Source organism: Metopolophium dirhodum, chromosome 3 (assembly GCF_019925205.1).
Source record: "Metopolophium dirhodum isolate CAU chromosome 3, ASM1992520v1, whole genome shotgun sequence".
Lineage (NCBI taxonomy): Eukaryota > Metazoa > Arthropoda > Insecta > Hemiptera > Aphididae > Metopolophium > Metopolophium dirhodum.
The window spans coordinates 13621173-13648549 of NC_083562.1; the positions used below are offsets into that span (position 1 = coordinate 13621173).

General features: G+C 35.4%; 3 protein-coding genes across 6 annotated transcripts in view; 2 read left to right on the forward strand and 1 right to left on the reverse strand.

Moving 5' to 3' along the window:
- Nucleotides 1-1202: 1202 nt before the first annotated feature.
- Nucleotides 1203-27377, reverse strand: part of LOC132941918 (uncharacterized) — a 56061-nt gene continuing 29886 nt past the window's right edge. For 3 of the 4 annotated variants that reach the window (XM_061010163.1, XM_061010162.1, XM_061010164.1), the window contains 10 exons: nucleotides 3774-3897; nucleotides 3383-3619; nucleotides 3133-3292; nucleotides 2909-3027; nucleotides 2598-2820; nucleotides 2404-2531; nucleotides 2174-2347; nucleotides 1940-2107; nucleotides 1775-1881; nucleotides 1203-1604 (listed from right to left, as the gene is read on the reverse strand). In XM_061010163.1, coding sequence (XP_060866146.1) covers nucleotides 1453-1604; nucleotides 1775-1881; nucleotides 1940-2107; nucleotides 2174-2347; nucleotides 2404-2531; nucleotides 2598-2820; nucleotides 2909-3027; nucleotides 3133-3292; nucleotides 3383-3619; nucleotides 3774-3784 — 1479 coding nt within the window. In that variant the 5' untranslated portion in view covers nucleotides 3785-3897 and the 3' untranslated portion in view covers nucleotides 1203-1452. Of the gene's footprint in view, nucleotides 1605-1774; nucleotides 1882-1939; nucleotides 2108-2173; nucleotides 2348-2403; nucleotides 2532-2597; nucleotides 2821-2908; nucleotides 3028-3132; nucleotides 3293-3382; nucleotides 3620-3773; nucleotides 3898-5373; nucleotides 5867-27377 lie in introns of those variants that run through there. The other variant, XM_061010161.1, reaches the window with a different exon arrangement.
- On the forward strand, nucleotides 15129-23532 carry LOC132941236 (probable serine/threonine-protein kinase DDB_G0281745). Its single transcript, XM_061009188.1, has 2 exons — nucleotides 15129-16549; nucleotides 22207-23532. Exon 2 carries the CDS (start codon nucleotides 22221-22223, stop codon nucleotides 23070-23072), a length of 852 nt encoding a protein of 283 aa, XP_060865171.1. The 5' UTR covers nucleotides 15129-16549; nucleotides 22207-22220; the 3' UTR covers nucleotides 23073-23532.
- Nucleotides 21361-22173, forward strand: LOC132940191 (uncharacterized protein K02A2.6-like). Its single transcript, XM_061007645.1, has one exon. It carries the CDS (start codon nucleotides 21361-21363, stop codon nucleotides 22171-22173), a length of 813 nt encoding a protein of 270 aa, XP_060863628.1.

Below are 27377 nucleotides of genomic sequence, written 5' to 3' on the forward strand. Positions count from 1 at the left end.
AAATACGGAAATAACGGAATAACCATTTGAAAACGGTTAAGCAGTTTTCCTAAACAGCCGGAAATTACTGATTTGTATGTGTGAAAAAATTACTGAACTGCGTTATAACTTATAACTGCTCCAATTTTCGCACTAGACACTCAACATTTTCATGATATTAAAATATGGTACAACCCTTGACGTATACAAAATTACTTCATTTTTGGTTAGGTTTTCAGGTTTGGGATATTTCCTCGATAGGGAACTTGGGGGTGAAATTCGACGGGTCAACTTGGAAGGGACTAGGGAGTTGTAAGGGGGTATTATAAAGGCCCTTGTGGAGTTTCAGCCTATTCGGACTTTGTTTGCCCACACAACAGCCGCTATACCGCTATGGCCCCAGTTCAGTAAATTAGACCAACCCATAGGCCATAGTACAGTACTTTTGAGCATTTACACTAGACCATAATATAATTAGTAATTACTATTCATTGATTTGTATTTTGTTTGATACTATTGCTACTGAAAATTGTAATAACTATTTCAAATGTTTTTTTGAGATAAACGATAATAATATAAATAAAAAAAGTTAATTTGTACTAATCTGTATTTCTACTAATTAGATACTTATAGTATAGCATATTATATTGACCCTTAGATTGGCAAGTGCGTGTCACATCAACCATTTATCGGAAGGTAACACCTGTTACCCCACTACCAACAATAGTATAAAACCCCAAAAGTAAGGACCAGTGGGCAATTAAGTAAAGACCAAAGACATGGAATTATTACAATATATTATCAACATTTTTGACTTATTAGCCAAATCAAAATTTCCAGAAATGATGAAATATTAACATAAATAACATGATAGTTTTTTTTTGAGATTTAAGATGAATTATGGATAGAACTTTCTATTTAGCTACGTTTTCAGCAGCATCAAACAGTAGAATAGCACGGCACCATAAGCAACGTGTAGACGCAGACTATATCCAAACGAGTAATTGACGCTCGATGCTGCAGGGGAAACATACCTTTTACAACTTTGTAGATTAAATATAAGTACTGAAATATTTCAGTAGTTAATTGAACAATAAATGTATAAAATATCTAAGTATGTAGTAGGTTAATTCTCTAGTTTTTAATTTTATGTATACTTCAATATTTGGTTATTATATAGTAAATAGTTACTTTTTTAGATAGAAATTGTACGTACACTGATGTGTAGAGGTATGTAATTATAATTTTAAATATAAAATTTAAAACATACACAGTAAAGTATGAGAAAAAAATATACAAACAATTTATTACTTAAAAATGTAGTTTAACAAAAAAATTTAATGAATGTGTAAATTTTTAAATAGGTATAAACTTAATAGTATATTACTTTGAACTATTCAATATTATGTAAAAAAAAAACATTCAAATTTTGGGTAACTTAAAAATATAAATTATATTAGATCCGGATCATCATCAGTCTGTCATGATAACCGGTATGCCTCGGGCGACTAAAGCAGCATAGTTGAAAAAACTTCTTGTAGTTTTCCTGGCAATTGCTAATGAACGCAAGAGTTCTCGTTCCATGGGGTAATCCTGTTGATCTAAAAATTCTTTAGGCCATTTCTCTGAAACATTATCCATATTAACACATTTAAATATTTCTTCAAAAAATACAGGGACAAACACAGTTATTATTCATACATTATTATTATACTAACTTAATAATATTATAATTTATATACATTAATTTGAAAAATATCAAATAATTAATTATTGTATAATATTTTTAATTCACCTTGAAGGTTAATGGGATTTCCAGGAAGCCAAACATTAAGCATGGCTCTGGCTGAGTTGTCAGCATCTAAACTTGTTACATTCCACAACATACCAATGACACAGGGACTAAATAAAAAGATAGTTTTAAAAATTAAAAAGTATTAGTAGTTAAGAAATTAATTACCAGCCAGCTTTTAAATATCCATAAGAAGCACCCACAAAATTAGACCTTCCTCCTTTGTCAGTGTGTTTGGCACTTGAACAACCAAACAACATTGGTATACATTGTAGATCTAATTTGTCTAAATCTAAACTATGCAAGTATTGTGTTCCATTACCGTGGCCACAATACCTAAATAGGGTTAATAATGTTAGGTCAGCAAATCAAAAAAAAAATCATAATAATATGATCACTTACAATAGTATATCATTTTTTTTAAGTAACAAACTGAACTGTTCTGAAGTAGGCTCTTGACTTTGAATGCCGTCCCATTTCACATTTCTTTCTTTAAGGAAACTCGACATTCTTTTTTCTGCATTAGACAATGATTTATCAGGGTTTAAAATGTAGTATCCTTGATTTTTAATTTTCCTGAAATTAATTGCAGTTAGAATAATTAGAAAATAAATATTTTTTCATTATATTACATTAACCCGTTTTGAATAGAATCCTTGTGTTTGTGATATAATCTGTGCACAATATGTACAGATGACACACGGGAGACTGGATGTCTTCTCAAACATGGTATCGTTTCCCATGGCAAGCATTCTAAATGCTATTAAACAATAAAATTAGAAAATATAAATTTTTTTGTTATCACACTGTTACACTAATAACATACCTCATCTAATATGAGCAAAACAGAATGTCTCTTTTTTAACATTAAATGTGAACCATTTAATTTATATTTATTAATAGCAGATTCAAATTTATTCAATTCCTCTGTTGAACAGTCTACTTCTTTAAGAATGCTGTTTATTTCATCATTAGTCAATTGAACAACTGCATTTGTTATCTGATACAAAATCATTCTGCCTCGGTCACTTATAGTCATATTTTCTTCTCTGAAAATATTATATTATATAATATATAAATTAATTGTATAATATACACAAATTATAATTTTTCAATCGACAAGATACAATTACTAACTCTATGACATTATCAATGACACTATAAACTTCTGCTGAAAGTTTCTCATCAATATAATTGCCTAATAACATACAAATCCAATGTTTTATCCAACTAGTATGAATTTCCTGTGAAATGTTCTATTGGAAACAATAATTTTAATAACAATTCAATTATTAATAATTTATAAGTATATATTTATTTTAGAGACTCATTCGGAGATAATTCAATAGTTTTGTATTTACTTTAATTGACTGGGAAGCGGAATCCCTTAAATTCCGAATAGCAGATGGATCCTTATTTTGTCTGTCATTTGTGTCTTCTAAGCTTTTTTTCAGAACTTCAAAGATAGTCTTTTGTCCTAAACTGGTTTTGGGCTTATCCACTTTTACAGTCAAAGGTTTACTTAAAAGGTCATAAATAATTATTAATTATCAATAATAATAATAAATAGGTATCATAAAAATGTCAAATAAATTAAAAAATATATCATACATATTCTTGTGTTTTTGACCACACTGATATCTAGATATAAATAGTTCAGAAACATCTGTAGGTTTATCTGTAGGCCTAGGAGTTACTACATCTTTGGGATTATAGTTTTTAGTAATTTGTATTAATGTCCATTCAGATGGCATTTCTTTTAAACGTTCAACAAGACCATTGTATCTTTTGGTCACATATTCTGAGTTCAAGGATAAACAATCATTGAGTTCTTTTTTACTTGCAGTACTAGAATAAAAATAAATGTATGTACTTATTGGTGATAAACTCAATGAATAATTAAATAATTCATAAACAGGTTCATAATTATTAATTGAATCACATGAGAAAATATTTTAAAAGTTTTGAATAAAAATAAATTGAACAATGTCAATGATCTTACTCTGGATTCATTATCAATGATAGTTTTGAACGAATTCCGCCTCCATGAGCTTCAGAAAGGTAATAAGCAACAGAATCATACTCTTTTAAACGATAGCTGATGTAAGCGGCAGCTTTATTTGTATCTGTAAAAAATTTAAAAATTAATATACATTTCTAATTTACAATATACAATGTGAAGTTATAATTATATACAGTATAACTTAATTAATCCAGACATCCATTTAATAATACTTATTATTAATATTATCAGAAAAATCATCGGAATAACCAGTAATTTTATATTTTGTAAGTCCTAATATTGTGTTTAACCGTTCAGCCGCCAGTTGGGGGAAGGGGGTATTAATACATTAACCTCACAGCAGGGCCTAAAATTGTGTGCAGTAACACACACTATGTGCAGTAGCTAATATTAAATGTGCAGTAGCAAATTTAAAAGTGTGCAGTACTTTATACATTTTTATTTGATTAATATTCAATATTGATTATTGAAAATTACTAATTAGCATATTGTATTCGTTTAAAATCCTATTATTATAAAAATACATTAATGAACATTGTTCTGACTGTGACTTAAGTGTATTGTGTTCTAACGTCTTGCAAAGTTTTATTATTTATATTATCATTTTGGTCTTATTGTCTATACTTCAAATTATGTACCGTGGCTCATTTTATAGATTATTTTGTTTTATCCAGATTCCAAACTTTTATTAATTCGGACATTCTAGAACCACAATTAGTCTGGATTAATGAGGTTGTAGTGTGTTATAAAATTATATCGACAAATATTTTAAATTCTATAAGACACATAAATTATTTAATAATATAATTGAAAAATCATACACATATTTGTATTTAAACAAAAACATTATGGTATGTTTTCCCTACAGCAGACATTGGAATGGAAAACCTGTCATCACTATACATCTAGACGCCAACCATGTCTACGCTAGTAGTTTGATCTACTGCCTGGACCCTGCATGTAAAACGTACCTTTAGAATATCTAAAAAAGTAGAATTCTGTAGATCACTCCCCACTCACTGAAATAATGGTATAAAAAATTGCTTTTAATGTGACACCATTTTATAGGTGGATAAAATCAAATATTAATAGTGGATTATAGGTAGGTACAAATTTACAATGATTTTCTTTAGAACTTGCCTTTGACAATTCGATTCAAAATAAATAAGTATTTGAGTTTTTTTTTAAATAGATAATTTGTTTAAGAACCAGCAGGTGTATCTTTATAGGGAGCGAAAAACCGAGAAACGCTTAGCTAAATTTGATATTACCTATAATGTGCACACTTACTGGACAAGTACCGATTGATATACAGTGAAACTTCCATATTACGAAGTCTCACAGAGCATAAAAAAATTCGTATTATAGAGAATTTCGTTAATTAATAGAGTTGAATATATCTGGTTCTAATTTGGGTTGGTTCTCCAAAATATTTCGTTAAACAGAAATGTATGTTAAATGGAAGTTTCACTGTAGTAGATATTTACTACCTTGCCATACAAATAAATAATTATAAAGCTTACTACCTAACAGCTAACACCTAAAATAATACGCAATAGATACTGCGATTGATGCTCACTCTCGTAAACAGGAAATGGTGGCAAAGGCATTTGTTTAATTTGCGACAAACACTCTTCGATCTCATTGAGGACGGACCGGCACACTGCGTCCGGATCCATGGCGGTGAGGACGAATAATTATTGTTATCGACCCACTGACTAATGAGACGAATATTCTTCACATTTATTATTTCTTCCGGTGACTGACGTGCGATCTTCTTCCGGACAAACGACGTGAAAAATCGAAATCGACGACGTTCGACAGACACAAACCGAAACGACGAACAACGATACTCTAATGCCGTACCGAATACATTGAACAGTGCTTAATTTTATTGTTTTCACTTTTCAATTTTGTGTATTTATAGCCCGTAATCTGTATTTTTTAGTTATATTTTATTTTTATGCGTCTCCGGTATAAACTCAATTTACAGTGGCCGGTAATTGGTAGTCGGTTTAAAATTTAAAATATAAAATATTATAAACAATAATATAACCACATGCGCGATAGTGGCGATAGGCGATAGCATCACTACAGAAAGGTATAAACCATTGACCTTATATTTCGTATTTTTGTGGTTTAAAGACCACGATTATGGGTCACTTTTGTTCCAATGACCAATTGTTCCAAACTGTTTTTATGTCACTAACCAATTCTTCCAATAGGCAATATGTTTTTGTTTAAATCACGATTGTAGAATACCAATGCCTTGAAGGCAGGGCAGCATTCAAGGGAGGGGGGCACTGGCTACAACTGCCCCGGGCGCCAGTATTTTGGGGGCGCCAAAATTTTGTCGTCGGAAATTTGTTCCCTTGTAAATTATTAAAACTTTTAAACTTTAAATTATTTCAATAACAACATAATATTATATAATATTAATGTATTATGCTGTTTGAAATTAAAATATGCATTTATGATTTATAGCAATATAATCACCAGCGTTCCAGAATTATTATTATATCTGATGATAGTTCCTTAATAATTTTCCCAAATTTGTTGTGGTTCCAATATTCAATAGACATTTATTAAGTTATTTATAAATTATAATAATACGGCATATTTTGCTAACACATGCGGCGTCGTGCCTTCTACAAAAGTACCTACAATAAATTATTAGCCTATAAAAAAAAATACAAATTCAAGCCACAGCATTTGTGAAACCTGTGATCACTGATTAATAATTTTTCTTTCATAATTCGACGCTGTTGATTATTTATTATATTATATTTGTTTTGTTTTGTATTAGTTTAATTATGACTGGCAAAAAAGTTAAGGGGATATCAACATCGTAAACAAACTTTATTAAAAGACAAAAAAACACTTAATGTTATTACTTACTAACAAATGCAGAGAAATTAAAAATATGTTAGATGTTTCAAAAAATATAATATTAATTTGCATAGGTACTTTAGTTTTATTAAATTTATTTTTATTTTGTTCATATTAATAATATATTAATATGATCCATAAAGTAGATACCTAAATATGTAAAAAAAACTTATATTATGATGAATTACAAGCATCAGTATCTTTGCAGAGGGGGTGGAGTAGGAAGGATCATACAATTATTAAACAATTTTTTTTTTAAAAAAGCACACATTATTGTAAAACAAATATTCTTTTTTTTACTTATAATCTAATAAGTTCATGAGGATCTCTGTCATATTTAACGTGGTTAGGTTATTAGGGTGGTTGGATATTTTTTTTCAAACAAAATATTTGTTAAATTTAGCGTTATAAATCTAGGTTAGCGCCCAACTGAATTAAAAAATTTTCAGTGTACTTAACTACATAAGTTACAAAAAAAAGGGTACCTTGTAAAGTAGAAAAGTTCCAAAAACGTTGGTGCAAAAATGAATTGCCAGAAATCATTAGTTTTTATAGTATGGCCTTACAAAGTACACAATTTTCGGTGTTTTGTGCTAATAAATTTAAAGTTTTTAGATTCTGAGCGAAGCGATGAATGTTTGGATTTTACAATGATGTGTGTTTTTTTTTTATTTTTGTGTCTGTCATTACTTTTTAGAACAGTAAAAATTATTGGATTTTCTTCAACAGTAACTTTTCTGATAGGAAAGTGAATATAGTTGGTACTTTGGGGGGTCAAAAGTAAACATTTCTCAGTAATTTTCAAAAGCGACATGAAAAACAAAAGAAATATTAAGGTAAACCGGGAATTTTTACGCAAAATCTGTGTTTGAGAAAATCGAAAAAACTCTATATGCGTAACTCTAAAAAAAATGACCGTAGGTACATGACATTTTGACTGAACGTTAATGTTAGCATTCTCTATACACCATAACATTTTCCAAATATTTTGACTTATTTTGAGCTGTTTACGGACATTTTCAGTTTCCATTTTTTTTAGTTTTTTTTTCTATAAATAACAATAAAACTTTATCTGTTGGATACAAAAGCTTGAAAATTTAATAGAAGGCCCTAGGTTATTGTTTCATAGGAAGATGAAAAAAATTAAAAATCCTTAGTCACAGTTTTTATTTATACTCATTTAAAGTTCAAATCTTGACAAAATACGGAAAAATCACGAAAATTACTATAGTAAATTATTTTGAGTTGAAAATTCATAAAAATTTTTCTTTTTAAATCTAAGATTTGAAAATGTAATACAAGATTATCCATAAGTAAGTCTACAAGAAAGTCAAATTAAATTTTTATGAGCGTTTGAAATTCATATTTTAACAACGTTGGATATTCACTCGGTATTTGATGTAACGATTTTCTAATTTTGTTGTAATTAAAAAACATATGACTGTAGATACTTGAAAATTTCACTGAATGTTTGTATTAGCATTTTCTATACACGATAAAATTTTGACTCTTTTTGAGCTATTTACGGACATTGTCAATCAACACATTACAAGGTACAAACAAAAATGCCCAGAATCGTAAACAGAGGTTAGGTTATACAAAGTACAATCTATAATACCTAGAACACTAAACAGAAAAAACTATTTACAATATTTATTTCATTAAAAAAGGATTATTCAAAGGTACCAGATTGTAAATGTTTAAAAAATTTGGCTAGAGGATAAATCGTAAAAAAAAAAATTGAAGGAGGGTGTTGGCGCCCGCGGGCAAATGCATTTTAGGAAACCAAAAAAAAATTTAAAAAAAATTTAACTTTATGATAACACATTAAACAGTACAAACTAAAATGCCCAGAAAGTTAAACAGAAAAAACTATTCAAAATATTTAGTTCATTAAAGAATGATTATTCACAAGGCACCATGTTATCAATTTTTAAGTAAATACAAAAAATTCAACTAGAGTGACATCACAAAAAAAAAATTGAAGGAGGATGTTGGCGCCCGCAGGCAAATGCATTTTAGGTAACCAAAAAAAAAATTTTGAATAAATTTAACTGTATGATTACACATTACAAAGTACAATCTATAATACCTAGAACACTAAACAGAAAAAACTATTTAAAATATTTATTTCATTAAAAAAAGATTATTCAAAGGTACCAGATTGTCAATGTTTAAAAAATTTGGCTAGAGGATAAATCGTAAAAAAAAAAATTGAAGGAGGGTGTTGGCGCCCGCAGGCAAATGCATTTTAGGTAACCAAAAAAAAAATTTTTAATAAATTTAACTGTATGATTACACATTACAAAGTACAATCTATAATACCTAGAACACTAAACAGAAAAAACTATTTAAAATATTTATTTCATTAAACAAGGATTATTCAAAGGTACCAGATTGTCAATGTTTAAAAAATTTGGTTAGAGGTTAAATCATAAAAAAAAAAATTGAAGGAGGGTGTTGGCGCCCGCAGGCAAATGCATTTTAGGAAACCAAAAAAAAATTTTGAAAAAACTTAACTTTATGATAACACATTACACAGTACAAACTATAATGCCCAGAATCGTAAACAGAAAAAAATATTCAAAATATTTAGTTCATTAAAGAATGATTATTCATAGGGCACCATGTTATCAATTTTTAAGTAAATACAAAAAATTCAACTAGAGTGACATCACAAAAAAAAAAATTGAAGGAGGATGTTGGCACCCGCAGGCAAATGCATTTTAGGTAACCAAAAAAAAAATTTTGAATAAATTTAACTGTATGATTACACATTACAAAGTACAATCTATAATACCTAGAACACTAAACAGAAAAAACTATTTAAAATATTTATTTCATTAAACAAGGATTATTCAAAGGTACCAGATTGTCAATGTTTAAAAAATTTGGTTAGAGGTTAAATCATAAAAAAAAAAATTGAAGGAGGGTGTTGGCGCCCGCAGGCAAATGCATTTTAGGGAACCAAAAAAAAAATTTTGAAAAAACTTAACTTTATGATAACACATTACACAGTACAAACTAAAATGCCCAGAATCGTAAACAGAAAAAAATATTCAAAATATTTAGTTCATTAAAGAATGATTATTCACAGGGCACCAAGTTATTAATTTTCAAGTCAATACAAAATATTCAACCAGAGTTACATTACTAAAAAAAAAATTGAAGGAGGGTATTGGCGCCCGCGGGCAAATGCATTTTAGAAAACAAACAAAACAATTTGGAAAAAAATTGCTGTAGGAATACACATTACAAATTTCAGAATAAAATGCCCAGAATGTTAAACAGAAAAATCTATTTAAAATATTTAGTTCATTAAGAAGGATTATTCAAAGGTTCCAGATTGTCCATGTTAAAAAAATTAGGCTAGAGGTAAAATCATAAAAAAAAAATTGAAGGAGGGTGTTGGCGCCCGCGGGCAAATGCATTTTAGGAAACCAAAAAAAAATTTTGAAAAAACTTAACTTTATGATAACACATTAAACAGTACAAACTAAAATGCCCAGAATGTTAAACAGAAAAAACTATTCAAAATATTTAGTTCATTAAAGAATGATTATTCACAAGGCACCATGTTATCAATTTTTAAATAAATACAAAAAATTCAACTAGAGTGACATCACAAAAAAAAAATTGAAGGAGGATGTTGGCACCCGCAGGCAAATGCATTTTAGGTAACCAAAAAAAAAATTTTGAATAAATTTAACTGTATGATTACACATGACAAAGTACAATCTATAATACCTAGAACACTAAACAGAAAAAACTATTTAAAATATTTATTTCATTAAACAAGGATTATTCAAAGGTACCAGATTGTCAATGTTTAAAAAATTTGGTTAGAGGTTAAATCATAAAAAAAAAAATTGAAGGAGGGTGTTGGCGCCCGCAGGCAAATGCATTTTAGGGAACCAAAAAAAAAATTTTGAAAAAACTTAACTTTATGATAACACATTACACAGTACAAACTAAAATGCCCAGAATCGTAAACAGAAAAATCTATTTAAAATATTTAGTTCATTAAGAAGGATTATTCAAAGGTTCCAGATTGTCAATGTTAAAAAAATTAGGCTAGAGGTAAAATCATAAAAAAAAAATTGAAGGAGGGTGTTGGCGCCCGCGGGCAAATGCATTTTAGGAAACCAAAAAAAAATTTTGAAAAAACTTAACTTTAATGATAACACATTACACAGTACAAACTAAAATGCTCTGAATCTTAAACGGAAAAAACTATTCAAAATATTTAGTTCATTAAAGAATGATTATTCACAGGGCATATGTTATCAATTTTAAGTCAATACAAAAAATTCAACTAGAGTTACATCACAAAAAAAAAAATTAAAGGAAGGTGTTGGCGCCCGCAGAAAAATGCATTTTAGGAAACAAAAAACAATTTTGAATAAATTTAACTGTATGATTACACATTACAAAGTACAATCTATAATACCTAGAACACTAAACAGAAAAAACTATTTAAAATATTTATTTCATTAAAAAAAGATTATTCAAAGGTACCAGATTGTCAATGTTTAAAAAATTTGGCTAGAGGATAAATCTTAAAAAAAAAATTGAAGGAGGGTGTTGACGCCCGCAGGCAAATGCATTTTAGGTAACCAAAAAAAAAATTTTTAATAAATTTAACTGTATGATTACACATTACAAAGTACAATCTATAATACCTAGAACACTAAACAGAAAAAACTATTTAAAATATTTATTTCATTAAACAAGGATTATTCAAAGGTACCAGATTGTCAGTTTAAAAAATTTGGCTAGAGGTTAAATCATAAAAAAAAAATTGAAGGAGGGTGTTGGTGCCCACAGGCAAATGCATTTTAGGAAACCAAAAAAAAATTTTAAAAAAATTTAACTTTATGATAACACATTAAACAGTACAAACTAAAATGCCCAGAATGTTAAACAGAAAAAACTATTCAAAATATTTAGTTCATTAAAGAATGATTATTCACAAGGCACCATGTTATCAATTTTTAAGTAAATACAAAAAATTCAACTAGAGTGACATCATAAAAAAAAAAATTGAAGGAGGGTGTTGGCGCCCGCAGGCAAATGCATTTTAGGGAACCAAAAAAAAAAATTTTGAAAAAACTTAACTTTATGATAACACATTACACAGTACAAACTAAAATGCCCAGAATCGTAAACAGAAAAAAATATTCAAAATATTTAGCTCATTAAAGAATGATTATTCACAGGGCACCAAGTTATTAATTTTCAAGTCAATACAAAATATTCAACCAGAGTTACATTACTAAAAAAAGAATTGAAGGAGGGTATTGGCGCCCGCGGGCAAATGCATTTTAGAAAACAAACAAAACAATTTGGAAAAAAATTGCTGTAGGAATACACATTACAAATTTCAGAATAAAATGCCCAGAATGTTAAACAGAAAAATCTATTTAAAATATTTAGTTCATTAAGAAGGATTATTCAAAGGTTCCAGATTGTCAATGTTAAAAAAATTAGGCTAGAGGTAAAATCATAAAAAAAAAATTGAAGGAGGGTGTTAGCGCCCGCGGGCAAATGCATTTTAGGAAACCAAAAAAAAATTTTGAAAAAACTTAACTTTAATGATAACACATTACACAGTACAAACTAAAATGCTCTGAATCTTAAACGGAAAAAACTATTCAAAATATTTAGTTCATTAAAGAATGATTATTCACAGGGCATATGTTATCAATTTTAAGTCAATACAAAAAATTCAACTAGAGTTACATCACAAAAAAAAAAATTAAAGGAAGGTGTTGGCGCCCGCAGAAAAATGCATTTTAGGAAACAAAAAACAATTTTGAATAAATTTAACTGTATGATTACACATTACAAAGTACAATCTATAATACCTAGAACAATAAACAGAAAAAACTATTTAAAATATTTATTTCATTAAACAAGGATTATTCAAAGGTACCAGATTGTCAATGTTTAAAAAATTTGGTTAGAGGTTAAATCATAAAAAAAAAAATTGAAGGAGGGTGTTGGCGCCCGCAGGCAAATGCATTTTAGGGAACCAAAAAAAAAATTTTGAAAAAACTTAACTTTATGATAACACATTACACAGTACAAACTAAAATGCCCAGAATCGTAAACAGAAAAAAATATTCAAAATATTTAGTTCATTAAAGAATGATTATTCACAGGGCACCAAGTTATTAATTTTCAAGTCAATACAAAATATTCAACCAGAGTTACATTACTAAAAAAAAAATTGAAGGAGGGTATTGGCGCCCGCGGGCCAATGCATTTTAGAAAACAAACAAAACAATTTGGAAAAAAATTGCTGTAGGAATACACATTACAAATTTCAGAATAAAATGCCCAGAATGTTAAACAGAAAAATCTATTTAAAATATTTAGTTCATTAAGAAGGATTATTCAAAGGTTCCAGATTGTCCATGTTAAAAAAATTAGGCTAGAGGTAAAATCATAAAAAAAAAATTGAAGGAGGGTGTTGGCGCCCGCGGTTAAATGCATTTTAGGAAACCAAAAAAAAATTTTGAAAAAACTTAACTTTATGATAACACATTAAACAGTACAAACTAAAATGCCCAGAATGTTAAACAGAAAAAACTATTCAAAATATTTAGTTCATTAAAGAATGATTATTCACAAGGCACCATGTTATCAATTTTTAAATAAATACAAAAAATTCAACTAGAGTGACATCACAAAAAAAAAAATTGAAGGAGGATGTTGGCACCCGCAGGCAAATGCATTTTAGGTAACCAAAAAAAAAATTTTGAATAAATTTAACTGTATGATTACACATTACAAAGTACAATCTATAATACCTAGAACACTAAACAGAAAAAACTATTTAAAATATTTATTTCATTAAACAAGGATTATTCAAAGGTACCAGATTGTCAATGTTTAAAAAATTTGGTTAGAGGTTAAATCATAAAAAAAAAAATTGAAGGAGGGTGTTGGCGCCCGCAGGCAAATGCATTTTAGGGAACCAAAAAAAAAAATTTTGAAAAAACTTAACTTTATGATAACACATTACACAGTACAAACTAAAATGCCCAGAATCGTAAACAGAAAAAAATATTCAAAATATTTAGCTCATTAAAGAATGATTATTCACAGGGCACCAAGTTATTAATTTTCAAGTCAATACAAAATATTCAACCAGAGTTACATTACTAAAAAAAGAATTGAAGGAGGGTATTGGCGCCCGCGGGCAAATGCATTTTAGAAAACAAACAAAACAATTTGGAAAAAAAATTGCTGTAGGAATACACATTACAAATTTCAGAATAAAATGCCCAGAATGTTAAACAGAAAAATCTATTTAAAATATTTAGTTCATTAAGAAGGATTATTCAAAGGTTCCAGATTGTCAATGTTAAAAAAATTAGGCTAGAGGTAAAATCATAAAAAAAAAATTGAAGGAGGGTGTTAGCGCCCGCGGGCAAATGCATTTTAGGAAACCAAAAAAAAATTTTGAAAAAACTTAACTTTAATGATAACACATTACACAGTACAAACTAAAATGCTCTGAATCTTAAACGGAAAAAACTATTCAAAATATTTAGTTCATTAAAGAATGATTATTCACAGGGCATATGTTATCAATTTTAAGTCAATACAAAAAATTCAACTAGAGTTACATCACAAAAAAAAAAATTAAAGGAAGGTGTTGGCGCCCGCAGAAAAATGCATTTTAGGAAACAAAAAACAATTTTGAATAAATTTAACTGTATGATTACACATTACAAAGTACAATCTATAATACCTAGAACACTAAACAGAAAAAACTATTTAAAATATTTATTTCATTAAACAAGGATTATTCAAAGGTACCAGATTGTCAATGTTTAAAAAATTTGGTTAGAGGTTAAATCATAAAAAAAAAAATTGAAGGAGGGTGTTGGCGCCCTAGGCAAATGCATTTTAGGAAACCAAAAAAAAATTTTGAAAAAACTTAACTTTATGATAACACATTACACAGTACAAACTAAAATGCCCAGAATCGTAAACAGAAAAAAATATTCAAAATATTTAGTTCATTAAAGAATGATTATTCACAGGGCACCAAGTTATTAATTTTCAAGTCAATACAAAATATTCAACCAGAGTTACATTACTAAAAAAAAAATTGAAGGAGGGTATTGGCGCCCGCGGGCAAATGCATTTTAGAAAACAAACAAAACAATTTGGAAAAAAATTGCTGTAGGAATACACATTACAAATTTCAGAATAAAATGCCCAGAATGTTAAACAGAAAAATCTATTTAAAATATTTATTTCATTAAAAAAAGATTATTCAAAGGTACCAGATTGTCAATGTTTAAAAAATTTGGCTAGAGGAAAATCGTAAAAAAAAAAATTGAAGGAGGGTGTTGGCGCCCGCAGGCAAATGCATTTTAGGTAACCAAAAAAAAAATTTTTAATAAATTTAACTGTATGATTACACATTACAAAGTACAATCTATAATACCTAGAACACTAAACAGAAAAAACTATTTAAAATATTTATTTCATTAAACAAGGATTATTCAAAGGTACCAGATTGTCAATGTTTAAAAAATTTGGTTAGAGGTTAAATCATAAAAAAAAAAATTGAAGGAGGGTGTTGGCGCCCGCAGGCAAATGCATTTTAGGAAACCAAAAAAAAATTTTGAAAAAACTTAACTTTATGATAACACATTACACAGTACAAACTAAAATGCCCAGAATCGTAAACAGAAAAAAATATTCAAAATATTTAGTTCATTAAAGAATGATTATTCACAGGGCACCAAGTTATTAATTTTCAAGTCAATACAAAATATTCAACCAGAGTTACATTACTAAAAAAAAAATTGAAGGAGGGTATTGGCGCCCGCGGGCAAATGCATTTTAGAAAACAAACAAAACAATTTGGAAAAAAATTGCTGTAGGAATACACATTACAAATTTCAGAATAAAATGCCCAGAATGTTAAACAGAAAAATCTATTTAAAATATTTAGTTCATTAAGAAGGATTATTCAAAGGTTCCAGATTGTCCATGTTAAAAAAATTAGGCTAGAGGTAAAATCATAAAAAAAAAATTGAAGAAGGGTGTTGGCGCCCGCGGTTAAATGCATTTTAGGAAACCAAAAAAAAATTTTGAAAAAACTTAACTTTATGATAACACATTAAACAGTACAAACTAAAATGCCCAGAATGTTAAACAGAAAAAACTATTCAAAATATTTAGTTCATTAAAGAATGATTATTCACAAGGCACCATGTTATCAATTTTTAAATAAATACAAAAAATTCAACTAGAGTGACATCACAAAAAAAAAAATTGAAGGAGGATGTTGGCACCCGCAGGCAAATGCATTTTAGGTAACCAAAAAAAAAATTTTGAATAAATTTAACTGTATGATTACACATTACAAAGTACAATCTATAATACCTTGACGCGGTCCCGCGTAATAGCTGTTTGAATTCAAATAGCCTTTTACGCGGAAAGCCGCGCTACGCTTCTCAAACAAACCGCCAATCGACGACGGACGACGCCAGCGCGCGACACCCGCGCTGTGAACCGTCGGCCGGCCGTTGGGTGAACCGGATTATAAAGTCACCAGTTTTTACCGACGACCCGCACGAGACTGACACACACGTCCCCGGCCGATCGTCTCTGTTTCTTTTTTTTTTCCGTTTGATTTGTTTTTTTTGTTCAGTGCCCGACAGGGCCACAAACGGATTTCTTGTTTGTTCACCCGCGAAATAAATTTAACCCTCACATCGCAAAACTTGTGTTTTTCTTTATTTGTTTTGTCGTGTGAAACCTCTACCTCAACATCACCGCACCCACGCGGCCTTCACTAGGCCCGCATCAACTGGCTCCCCGTACAGGAATCACCGGTAAGTGAAAACTTATTAACTTACCCCTTACTACCACCATCATATACCCTTCCCGTTGCGCGACTTGGAAAAAAGTCCCCGACGCGATCCGACAAAAACGTGGTTAGCTGGCGAAAACGGAAAAACCGGCGTTACGTAATATATTACATAAGGACGTAACGACCAGCCGCGCCGCCCGATTTACGGACGCACCGACTACACCGCGCGCGACGCTCCAAAGTCCACACACACACGACGTAGGTAGGTAGGAACGCAAGAGCGCGAGAGGGTCACACCACCACCGCCCAGCACCACCACCGATAACGTCAACACGCGATTACCTGGGACAGAAATACCACATAATCGGACTGCCGTCGCCGCCGCCCAAAGCGACAGCCGCCGTCTTCCCTAATCGCAGTAGTGGGCCGGATAACGCACACACGCGCATCCGCGACAACACTCCGCGAAAACCGGTTACTGTGATCGCCCGGCAAGCGCAATAACAAAACAATAACAACCCACTGACCTACATTCCGTACGCAAATAAACACCGATAAACGGTCAACACAGCTGATCGAAGGAACGCGACGACCGTTCCACCGACAACAGCCACATTTTATATTTTCCCGTAAACAACACCGGAAAAACAACCGGACGTCATGTCGGGAAAATATATTAATGAGTTGACCGCCGCGGAGTTGCGCTACGAATGCAGGCAGCGCGAGTTGTCGGATACGGGCGCGAAGGATGATCTTGAAATCCGGTTGATACAACACTTCACGGACCTGAACCTACAGGCCAATGAAGTCCGGTTTCCGCCTATGGAACCCGCCGGGCATACCGGAAACAACCCGCCAACAGGTCAAATACTTGACGCCGGACAAAGGGAAAACCAACCGGTCGAATCATCACCCGCCCAGCCATCGAACATCACCACCAACATCCCACCCACACCCACACACCAACAGGCTATGGACATGATTCAAGCGAGTCGGTCCATAATTAAGGAGGTACGGCAAGCGGCGGAAAACTCGGCGCATGGGCACAGTTTGGAATCGCGACTGACCATGCTCGAGGACTGCATGGCCCGCTTTGGCGACGACCAACGCCGCATTGCAGAAACAATGCGACGCCTGGAAATGGGTATGGCACGCCAAGCACCGGAACACCAACCGGAAGGGACAGCACCGACCCGCCCCCACCACAACGTGTCATCGAACAACACGGAATACGGTACGAGGTACTCCGCGGCACGCGAACCGCCGTCCGCGGGTAACCAGCACGCCGAACGTTCGGTACGTTTCGATGACACGCCAAATTTATACCATGCCCCCTCCTCCACACACACCTATGCGTCACAACAATCGACGCTGATACCATACGACGACGTATGTGCAGCGAAACATTCGCTGCCGGAGTTCCTCGGAACAACGCCTGAGGACCCGGTACGATTTATACACAAAGCGGAATCGATATTGTACCAAACGCGTATAGATAGGTCGGCCTGGACTAATATTGTCACGCAGCAGCTGAAGGGTGCAGCCAGTACATGGTGGAACACCATCAGACTACTGGACCTCACCTGGGATGAGTTCCGCGCCGAATTTTTAGAAAAATTCGACAACGTGGAAATACAATCACGACTGCGGGCTGAGATAGTATCCGTCCGACAAACACAAACGCAATCGCTTACGGAGTTCGTGACACAAAAAAACCAACTCGCGCGCCGCGTCAATACCGGGCTATCTGAAACACAGCTAGTCGGTACGATAGCCGGTCTAACGCGCAACGAATACCGCACGCATATCCGATTGCAGAGACCAGCGACTTTCGGAGACCTCCGCCGGGTCGCTGGAATCCTGGAATACACACCAGACGAAACGCCCACACAACAACAGCAGAAACCGGCGTACAAATCATATTCACAAACCCGCCCGCCCCAACCGAAGCCGCAACCGCGTACACGGGACGGTACTGCAGGTAAAACGCAACCGCCCAACCCGTGCAGGTACTGTGGAGGTCCTCACTGGAACAGTGACTGCCCCGGGAACACGCCGCGTTCGGGAAACGGGAAATGAGTCGACGGACAATTGTCCACGCCGCCGCCTCAAACACACACACACATACAACCACGCCACCACACACAACGCTCGGCAATACAGACGGGGATATAACTATCAAACGCGCATCGATAAACTCGGCGTCATCAGATATATCACCCATCAAAAACATTAAAATTCCGTTAAGTAGCAGGTCATCATCACCACACACAACGACCCCTACTACGGAATTAACACGTACTCATACGGTACACACCCATAGCACAGAGGTAACCGAAACGGATGCTCTGGTAATGGCGGTGCAAACCGCTCCCCATGGTACCGATAACGCGGTTAAGAACCAGTTACCCAGCTATACATCACAACCACCGTCGAATAACGCTAAACGTGTATGCCCCGACAAAATTCCGACCCCCGCGGTCGAACTCGAATTTAGGTCAGGCCCCGTAACAGCTCTACTCGACTCACAAGCACAAAAATCGTATGTAAGCCCGAACATAGCACATAAATATGGCACACCCCCACACGGACAACCAACTCAGGTACGAATGGCGGACGGACATACCACAATGACAAGTGGTACCTCCACATTCGTAGCCAGAATCGGAGACCTCACGGTCACCTTCAACGCAGCCATTCTGGAAAATTTGTACTGCGATATGCTCCTAGGTCACGACTTTCTCGTACAAAACGAAGTCACCTGGGACTACACAACGAGCACTATCCATTTAGGTTCGGATAGGAGAACAACAGCGTGCTGGAAAGGGCGGACACCCACCCCAACCCCAGCACTAGATGTCGACAAATTAACAATAAACGGTGACCACCACACACGCGCGAAACTCGCCGAAGTAGTACGCAACTATCCGGACGTATTCAACGGTAGGGTAGGACGCACCAGGTTAATTGAACACGACATCCTCCTCAAAAACCAAACACCCATAGCACTCAAACCATATCCCTACCCACCGGTAAAACAGGCCACAATCGACACCATGATACGGGACATGGAAGAGCAGGGACTGGTAGAACAGAGCACATCCCCGTGGGCCGCACCCATCGTTCTAGCAAAAAAGAAAGACGGCTCACCCCGACTATGCATTGATTATAGGCGGCTCAATGATATCACTGAGTCTGACGCCTACCCAATGCCCGACCTCAATACGCTGATACGTCAGATGAGAGGCGCAAAAGTATTCAGCGTCCTGGACCTTAAGTCGGGTTACTGGCAGGTCCCACTTAACCAAAACGCGCGAAAATACACGGCATTCCGGACGCGTCGGGGCCTATACCAATTCCGAGTCCTCCCCTTCGGCCTCAAAAACAGCCCCATGACCTTCGTGCGATTAATGGACGAAGTCCTGAGGGGGTACCTGGACGAGTTCGTCCGCGTATACCTAGACGATATAGTAGTGTTTTCGAACACTGTGGACGAACACCAGTGCCACTTGGACAAAGTTCTAGAACGTCTACAGAGACACGGGCTCACATGCAACCCCGAAAAGTGCAAATTCGGAGCCACCGAAATTTCATTTCTCGGACACCTAGTCACCTCCGAAGGAATAGACAAACAACCGGAGAAACTAGAGGGCATCATAAACTACCCCCCACCAACCAAACTGAGGGACCTACGGAAGTTCCTGGGCGTTTGCAACTGGTACAGCCAGTTTGTCGACAACTACGCGGACACCATAGCACCCCTAACGAATAGACTCAAACAGGGGACCAAATGGTCGTGGACCGAAACCGAACAGGCCGCATTTACCAAAATAAAACGCGCCCTGTACGATTCGCCAAAACTGTCGACACCAGATTACGGAAAACCGTTTTGCCTACAAACCGATGCTAGCGAAATAGGAGCAGGTGCCGTCCTTTTCCAACGGGGTGACAGCCCGGACGAAAGGCGGATAATCGCCTACGCAAGCAAAAAGTTTAGTGATACGCAAACAAGGTACGCCGCGGTAGAACGCGAGTGCCTCGCGATAATCTGGGCAACCGACAAGTTTAGACCATACCTAGAGGCCCGCCGCTTTGACCTATTCACCGACAACTCGGCACTCACATGGCTCCACCGAGCCAAAAACACAAATTCCAAGTTAACCAGGTGGGCACTACAGCTGGCTAACCTGGACTACAAAACCACACATGTGCCCGGCGTACAGAACGAGGCGCCGGACATGCTATCCCGCAACCCAACCACCGGGCCACCGGTAGACGAGGAACACCTCGAGGAACGACTAGTAGGAGTACCCACCTCACCACTCACCACTGCTACTAGCTCACCGGCCGACAATCTGTTCGCCACGACGGACCCGGCTAACACCACTAGTGGTCCCAAAATCACACACGCTATGCTCGTGACATGGCAGGCCAATGACCCCAATACACGAGACACAGCGCGCAACATGACAACGGACGACCCAGCGCACAATACCGGAAGTACCACGGATAAAAAAAATAAATACATTTTTACCGACGGTCTTCTGCGGATAAATTTGGGCGAACACACACCCGTAGTCATCCCAAAGGACAAGACGCAGAACGTGATCTGGACATACCACGATCACGTACTCGCAAACCACCCGGGCTGGAAAGAAACGTACAGAGCGGTAAAACAACGGTTTTTTTTGGAAAGGACAAAAAAACGACATCCGACTGTACGTCAAGTCGTGTCACATATGCGCGTGTACCAAACCACTGAACACGCGCGCAGATGACCCCGCGACCACCAGAATACCCCGACACCCCTGGGAGGTGGTTAGCATAGACCTCATGGGCCCCTACCCGCGTACGAGTAGGGGAAAACAATACATACTGGTCGCCACGGATCTGTTTAGTAGATGGACCGAGGCATACCCCCTCGGAACAGCCACTACAAAAACAATAACCGAAACGCTTGAACGAGAATTCTTTTCACGTTTCGGATACCCCCGTGTGTGCTTAAGCGATAACGGCCCACAGTTCGTAGCAAACGATATGCGTAAAGCGATCGAACAGTGGGGGGCCGAGGGCTGGACAACTCCGGTATATCACCCGAGGGCCAACCCAGTCGAACGCCGTAACCAGGAATTAAAAAAAGGTCTACGCGCGCTACTCATCGACGGCAACCACAACACCTGGGACACCAAGCTAGCCCCCATTCTTTTTTCGATCAGGAACAGGCGTAACGACCGGACAGGATATCCACCATCGGTACTCGTCCTCGGGAGAGAGGGCAAAAGGCCGGGGGACTGGATACTGTCGCGGACAGCGGACAACCCGATCGAACAAATAAACATGGCTAGGGCGAGTCGCGAAAACAATGTACTGACCGCACCACCGGTAACAGGTGGGCCGACGGACACAAAGTACAAAACAGGTGACACAGTGTACTACAAGGCACACCACCTGTCAAACGCGCACAAAAAATTTCACGCCGGCTTCGCACCGAAATGGTGGGGACCGGTAAAGCTACACAAACGCGTAGGCAAAGGTGTGTTCACCACAGACCAACAGCCAACACGCAAGATCCACGTGTCCTGCCTAAAACGCGCAAACACCGCAGCGCCCAAAACACCCCCCACCCAACCCCCACCCCAACCATAAATCCACAATAGCATTTGGTGTACATAATTTCAGTCGGAATAGCACCAATGGAGCGTACACCATCAACGACACCCAGCACCCTCCAACAAGCGGCGGAACTGCTGGAACGCAGCCAGCAGCTGCTGAGGTCAGCCAGCTTGGAGGAGGGCACGAACACCACCACGGCGGCACGGGTCCGCCAGATGACCACGGCGCAGCTGCAGCGGGACCCGGTACTGTGGGCAGCCTACACGCGGGGGTGGGTCGACCGCACAGCCGTGTTCATGAAAGCGACAAGCGGGGAACCCACAACCATGGTGAGGCACAACAGGTCACGCAGCCCCAGACGGGCGACACGACCGGTAGCCACGGCACGACCCGCGGCCACAACTCGACCGGCGCCACCAACGTCGACAACTCGGGCACCCGTGAGGCTGCCACCCCGACCATTAATGGAGAGACCGACACCAGCGCCAAGGACGTCGACCATCCCGCCGCCAGGAACGCTCGTCAACCCGCTGCCAACACCAAACACCACCACCGAGACAACAACACCGGCCACGCTCAACGCCCGCCAGCGCCGGAACAAGCAGCGGATGCGGGACTACAAGGCCAAACAGACGTCCCAACAACACCGCCTGGAAAAACCGGGGTCAACAGCAACCCCCGCCCCGTCACAACCAGAGCCTGCGACACCAGACCTCACCGTGGCCACGGTGCCGGAGGTGACAAACACTTCCGGAACAACCGGAACCGCGGAAAACCTAACAGCCGCTCACCCTCAAACCGCGGATATGGAAATATCCCCGGAAGAGGAGGCGGACCTGTTAGGTGAGACGGACGCAGGCACGGCTGGAACTGAAGACATGGAGGTCAGCCTCATGTACTTCAGTCCCCCCACGTCCCCCCAACGTGCCTAGACACCACCAGGGCCACGCCCGCTGAACACAGCTGGAAAAGCGTACCCACGGACAGGTGTCTACCACAACCACCCTTCACACACACCCTTTGACGACACCGGCAACGGCCGGAACACCACCGCCGTTGGCGGTTTGGGGGGGGAGTATGACGCGGTCCCGCGTAATAGCTGTTTGAATTCAAATAGCCTTTTACGCGGAAAGCCGCGCTACGCTTCTCAAACAAACCGCCAATCGACGACGGACGACGCCAGCGCGCGACACCCGCGCTGTGAACCGTCGGCCGGCCGTTGGGTGAACCGGATTATAAAGTCACCAGTTTTTACCGACGACCCGCACGAGACTGACACACACGTCCCCGGCCGATCGTCTCTGTTTCTTTTTTTTTTTCCGTTTGATTTGTTTTTTTTGTTCAGTGCCCGACAGGGCCACAAACGGATTTCTTGTTTGTTCACCCGCGAAATAAATTTAACCCTCACATCGCAAAACTTGTGTTTTTCTTTATTTGTTTTGTCGTGTGAAACCTCTACCTCAACATCACCGCACCCACGCGGCCTTCACTAGGCCCGCATCAACCTAGAACACTAAACAGAAAAAACTATTTAAAATATTTATTTCATTAAACAAGGATTATTCAAAGGTACCAGATTGTCAATGTTTAAAAAATTTGGTTAGAGGTTAAATCATAAAAAAAAAAATTGAAGGAGGGTGTTGGCGCCCGCAGGCAAATGCATTTTAGGAAACCAAAAAAAAATTTTGAAAAAACTTAACTTTATGATAACACATTACACAGTACAAACTAAAATGCCCAGAATCGTAAACAGAAAAAAATATTCAAAATATTTAGTTCATTAAAGAATGATTATTCACAGGGCACCAAGTTATTAATTTTCAAGTCAATACAAAATATTCAACCAGAGTTACATTACTAAAAAAAAAATTGAAGGAGGGTATTGGCGCCCGCGGGCAAATGCATTTTAGAAAACAAACAAAACAATTTGGAAAAAAATTGCTGTAGGAATACACATTACAAATTTCAGAATAAAATGCCCAGAATGTTAAACAGAAAAATCTATTTAAAATATTTAGTTCATTAAGAAGGATTATTCAAAGGTTCCAGATTGTCAATGTTAAAAAAATTAGGCTAGAGGTAAAATCATAAAAAAAAAATTGAAGGAGGGTGTTAGCGCCCGCGGGCAAATGCATTTTAGGAAACCAAAAAAAAATTTTGAAAAAACTTAACTTTAATGATAACACATTACACAGTACAAACTAAAATGCTCTGAATCTTAAACGGAAAAAACTATTCAAAATATTTAGTTCATTAAAGAATGATTATTCACAGGGCATATGTTATCAATTTTAAGTCAATACAAAAAATTCAACTAGAGTTACATCACAAAAAAAAAAATTAAAGGAAGGTGTTGGCGCCCGCAGAAAAATGCATTTTAGGTAACCAAAAAAAAAATTTTTAATAAATTTAACTGTATGATTACACATTACAAAGTACAATCTATAATACCTAGAACACTAAACAGAAAAAACTATTTAAAATATTTATTTCATTAAACAAGGATTATTCAAAGGTACCAGATTGTCAATGTTTAAAAAATTTGGTTAGAGGTTAAATCATAAAAAAAAAAATTGAAGGAGGGTGTTGGCGCCCTAGGCAAATGCATTTTAGGAAACCAAAAAAAAATTTTGAAAAAACTTAACTTTATGATAACACATTACACAGTACAAACTAAAATGCCCAGAATCGTAAACAGAAAAAAATATTCAAAATATTTAGTTCATTAAAGAATGATTATTCACAGGGCACCAAGTTATTAATTTTCAAGTCAATACAAAATATTCAACCAGAGTTACATTACTAAAAAAAAAATTGAAGGAGGGTATTGGCGCCCGCGGGCAAATGCATTTTAGAAAACAAACAAAAAAATTTGGAAACAAAATTACTGTAGGAATACACATTACAAATTTCAGAATAAAATGCCCAGAATGTTAAACAGAAAAATCTATTTAAAATATTTATTTCATTAAAAAAAGATTATTCAAAGGTACCAGATTGTCAATGTTTAAAAAATTTGGCTAGAGGATAAATCGTAAAAAAAAAAATTGAAGGAGGGTGTTGGCGCCCGCAGGCAAATGCATTTTAGGTAACCAAAAAAAAAATTTTTAATAAATTTAACTGTATGATTACACATTACAAAGTACAATCTATAATACCTAGAACACTAAACAGAAAAAACTATTTAAAATATTTATTTCATTAAACAAGGATTATTCAAAGGTACCAGATTGTCAATGTTTAAAAAATTTGGTTAGAGGTTAAATCATAAAAAAAAAAATTGAAGGAGGGTGTTGGCGCCCGCAGGCAAATGCATTTTAGGAAACCAAAAAAAAATTTTGAAAAAACTTAACTTTATGATAACACATTACACAGTACAAACTAAAATGCCCAGAATCGTAAACAGAAAAAAATATTCAAAATATTTAGTTCATTAAAGAATGATTATTCACAGGGCACCAAGTTATTAATTTTCAAGTCAATACAAAATATTCAACCAGAGTTACATTACTAAAAAAAAAATTGAAGGAGGGTATTGGCGCCCGCGGGCAAATGCATTTTAGAAAACAAACAAAACAATTTGGAAAAAAATTGCTGTAGGAATACACATTACAAATTTCAGAATAAAATGCCCAGAATGTTAAACAGAAAAATCTATTTAAAATATTTAGTTCATTAAGAAGGATTATTCAAAGGTTCCAGATTGTCAATGTTAAAAAAATTAGGCTAGAGGTAAAATCATAAAAAAAAAATTGAAGGAGGGTGTTAGCGCCCGCGGGCAAATGCATTTTAGGAAACCAAAAAAAAATTTTGAAAAAACTTAACTTTAATGATAACACATTACACAGTACAAACTAAAATGCTCTGAATCTTAAACGGAAAAAACTATTCAAAATATTTAGTTCATTAAAGAATGATTATTCACAGGGCATATGTTATCAATTTTAAGTCAATACAAAAAATTCAACTAGAGTTACATCACAAAAAAAAAAATTAAAGGAAGGTGTTGGCGCCCGCAGAAAAATGCATTTTAGGAAACAAAAAACAATTTTGAATAAATTTAACTGTATGATTACACATTACAAAGTACAATCTATAATACCTAGAACACTAAACAGAAAAAACTATTTAAAATATTTATTTCATTAAACAAGGATTATTCAAAGGTACCAGATTGTCAATGTTTAAAAAATTTGGTTAGAGGTTAAATCATAAAAAAAAAAATTGAAGGAGGGTGTTGGCGCCCGCAGGCAAATGCATTTTAGGAAACCAAAAAAAAATTTTGAAAAAACTTAACTTTATGATAACACATTACACAGTACAAACTAAAATGCCCAGAATCGTAAACAGAAAAAAATATTCAAAATATTTAGTTCATTAAAGAATGATTATTCACAGGGCACCAAGTTATTAATTTTCAAGTCAATACAAAATATTCAACCAGAGTTACATTACTAAAAAAAAAATTGAAGGAGGGTATTGGCGCCCGCGGGCAAATGCATTTTAGAAAACAAACAAAACAATTTGGAAAAAAATTGCTGTAGGAATACACATTACAAATTTCAGAATAAAATGCCCAGAATGTTAAACAGAAAAATCTATTTAAAATATTTAGTTCATTAAGAAGGATTATTCAAAGGTTCCAGATTGTCAATGTTAAAAAAATTAGGCTAGAGGTAAAATCATAAAAAAAAAATTGAAGGAGGGTGTTAGCGCCCGCGGGCAAATGCATTTTAGGAAACCAAAAAAAAATTTTGAAAAAACTTAACTTTAATGATAACACATTACACAGTACAAACTAAAATGCTCTGAATCTTAAACGGAAAAAACTATTCAAAATATTTAGTTCATTAAAGAATGATTATTCACAGGGCATATGTTATCAATTTTAAGTCAATACAAAAAATTCAACTAGAGTTACATCACAAAAAAAAAAATTAAAGGAAGGTGTTGGCGCCCGCAGAAAAATGCATTTTAGGTAACCAAAAAAAAAATTTTTAATAAATTTAACTGTATGATTACACATTACAAAGTACAATCTATAATACCTAGAACACTAAACAGAAAAAACTATTTAAAATATTTATTTCATTAAACAAGGATTATTCAAAGGTACCAGATTGTCAATGTTTAAAAAATTTGGTTAGAGGTTAAATCATAAAAAAAAAAATTGAAGGAGGGTGTTGGCGCCCTAGGCAAATGCATTTTAGGAAACCAAAAAAAAATTTTGAAAAAAC

What these genes read in the sequence shown, in the direction of transcription:
- LOC132940191 (XM_061007645.1), top strand. Translation starts at nt 21,361, where the DNA reads ATGGGCCCCTACCCGCGTACGAGTAGGGGAAAACAATACATACTGGTC.
- LOC132941236 (XM_061009188.1), top strand. Translation starts at nt 22,221, where the DNA reads ATGGAGCGTACACCATCAACGACACCCAGCACCCTCCAACAAGCGGCG.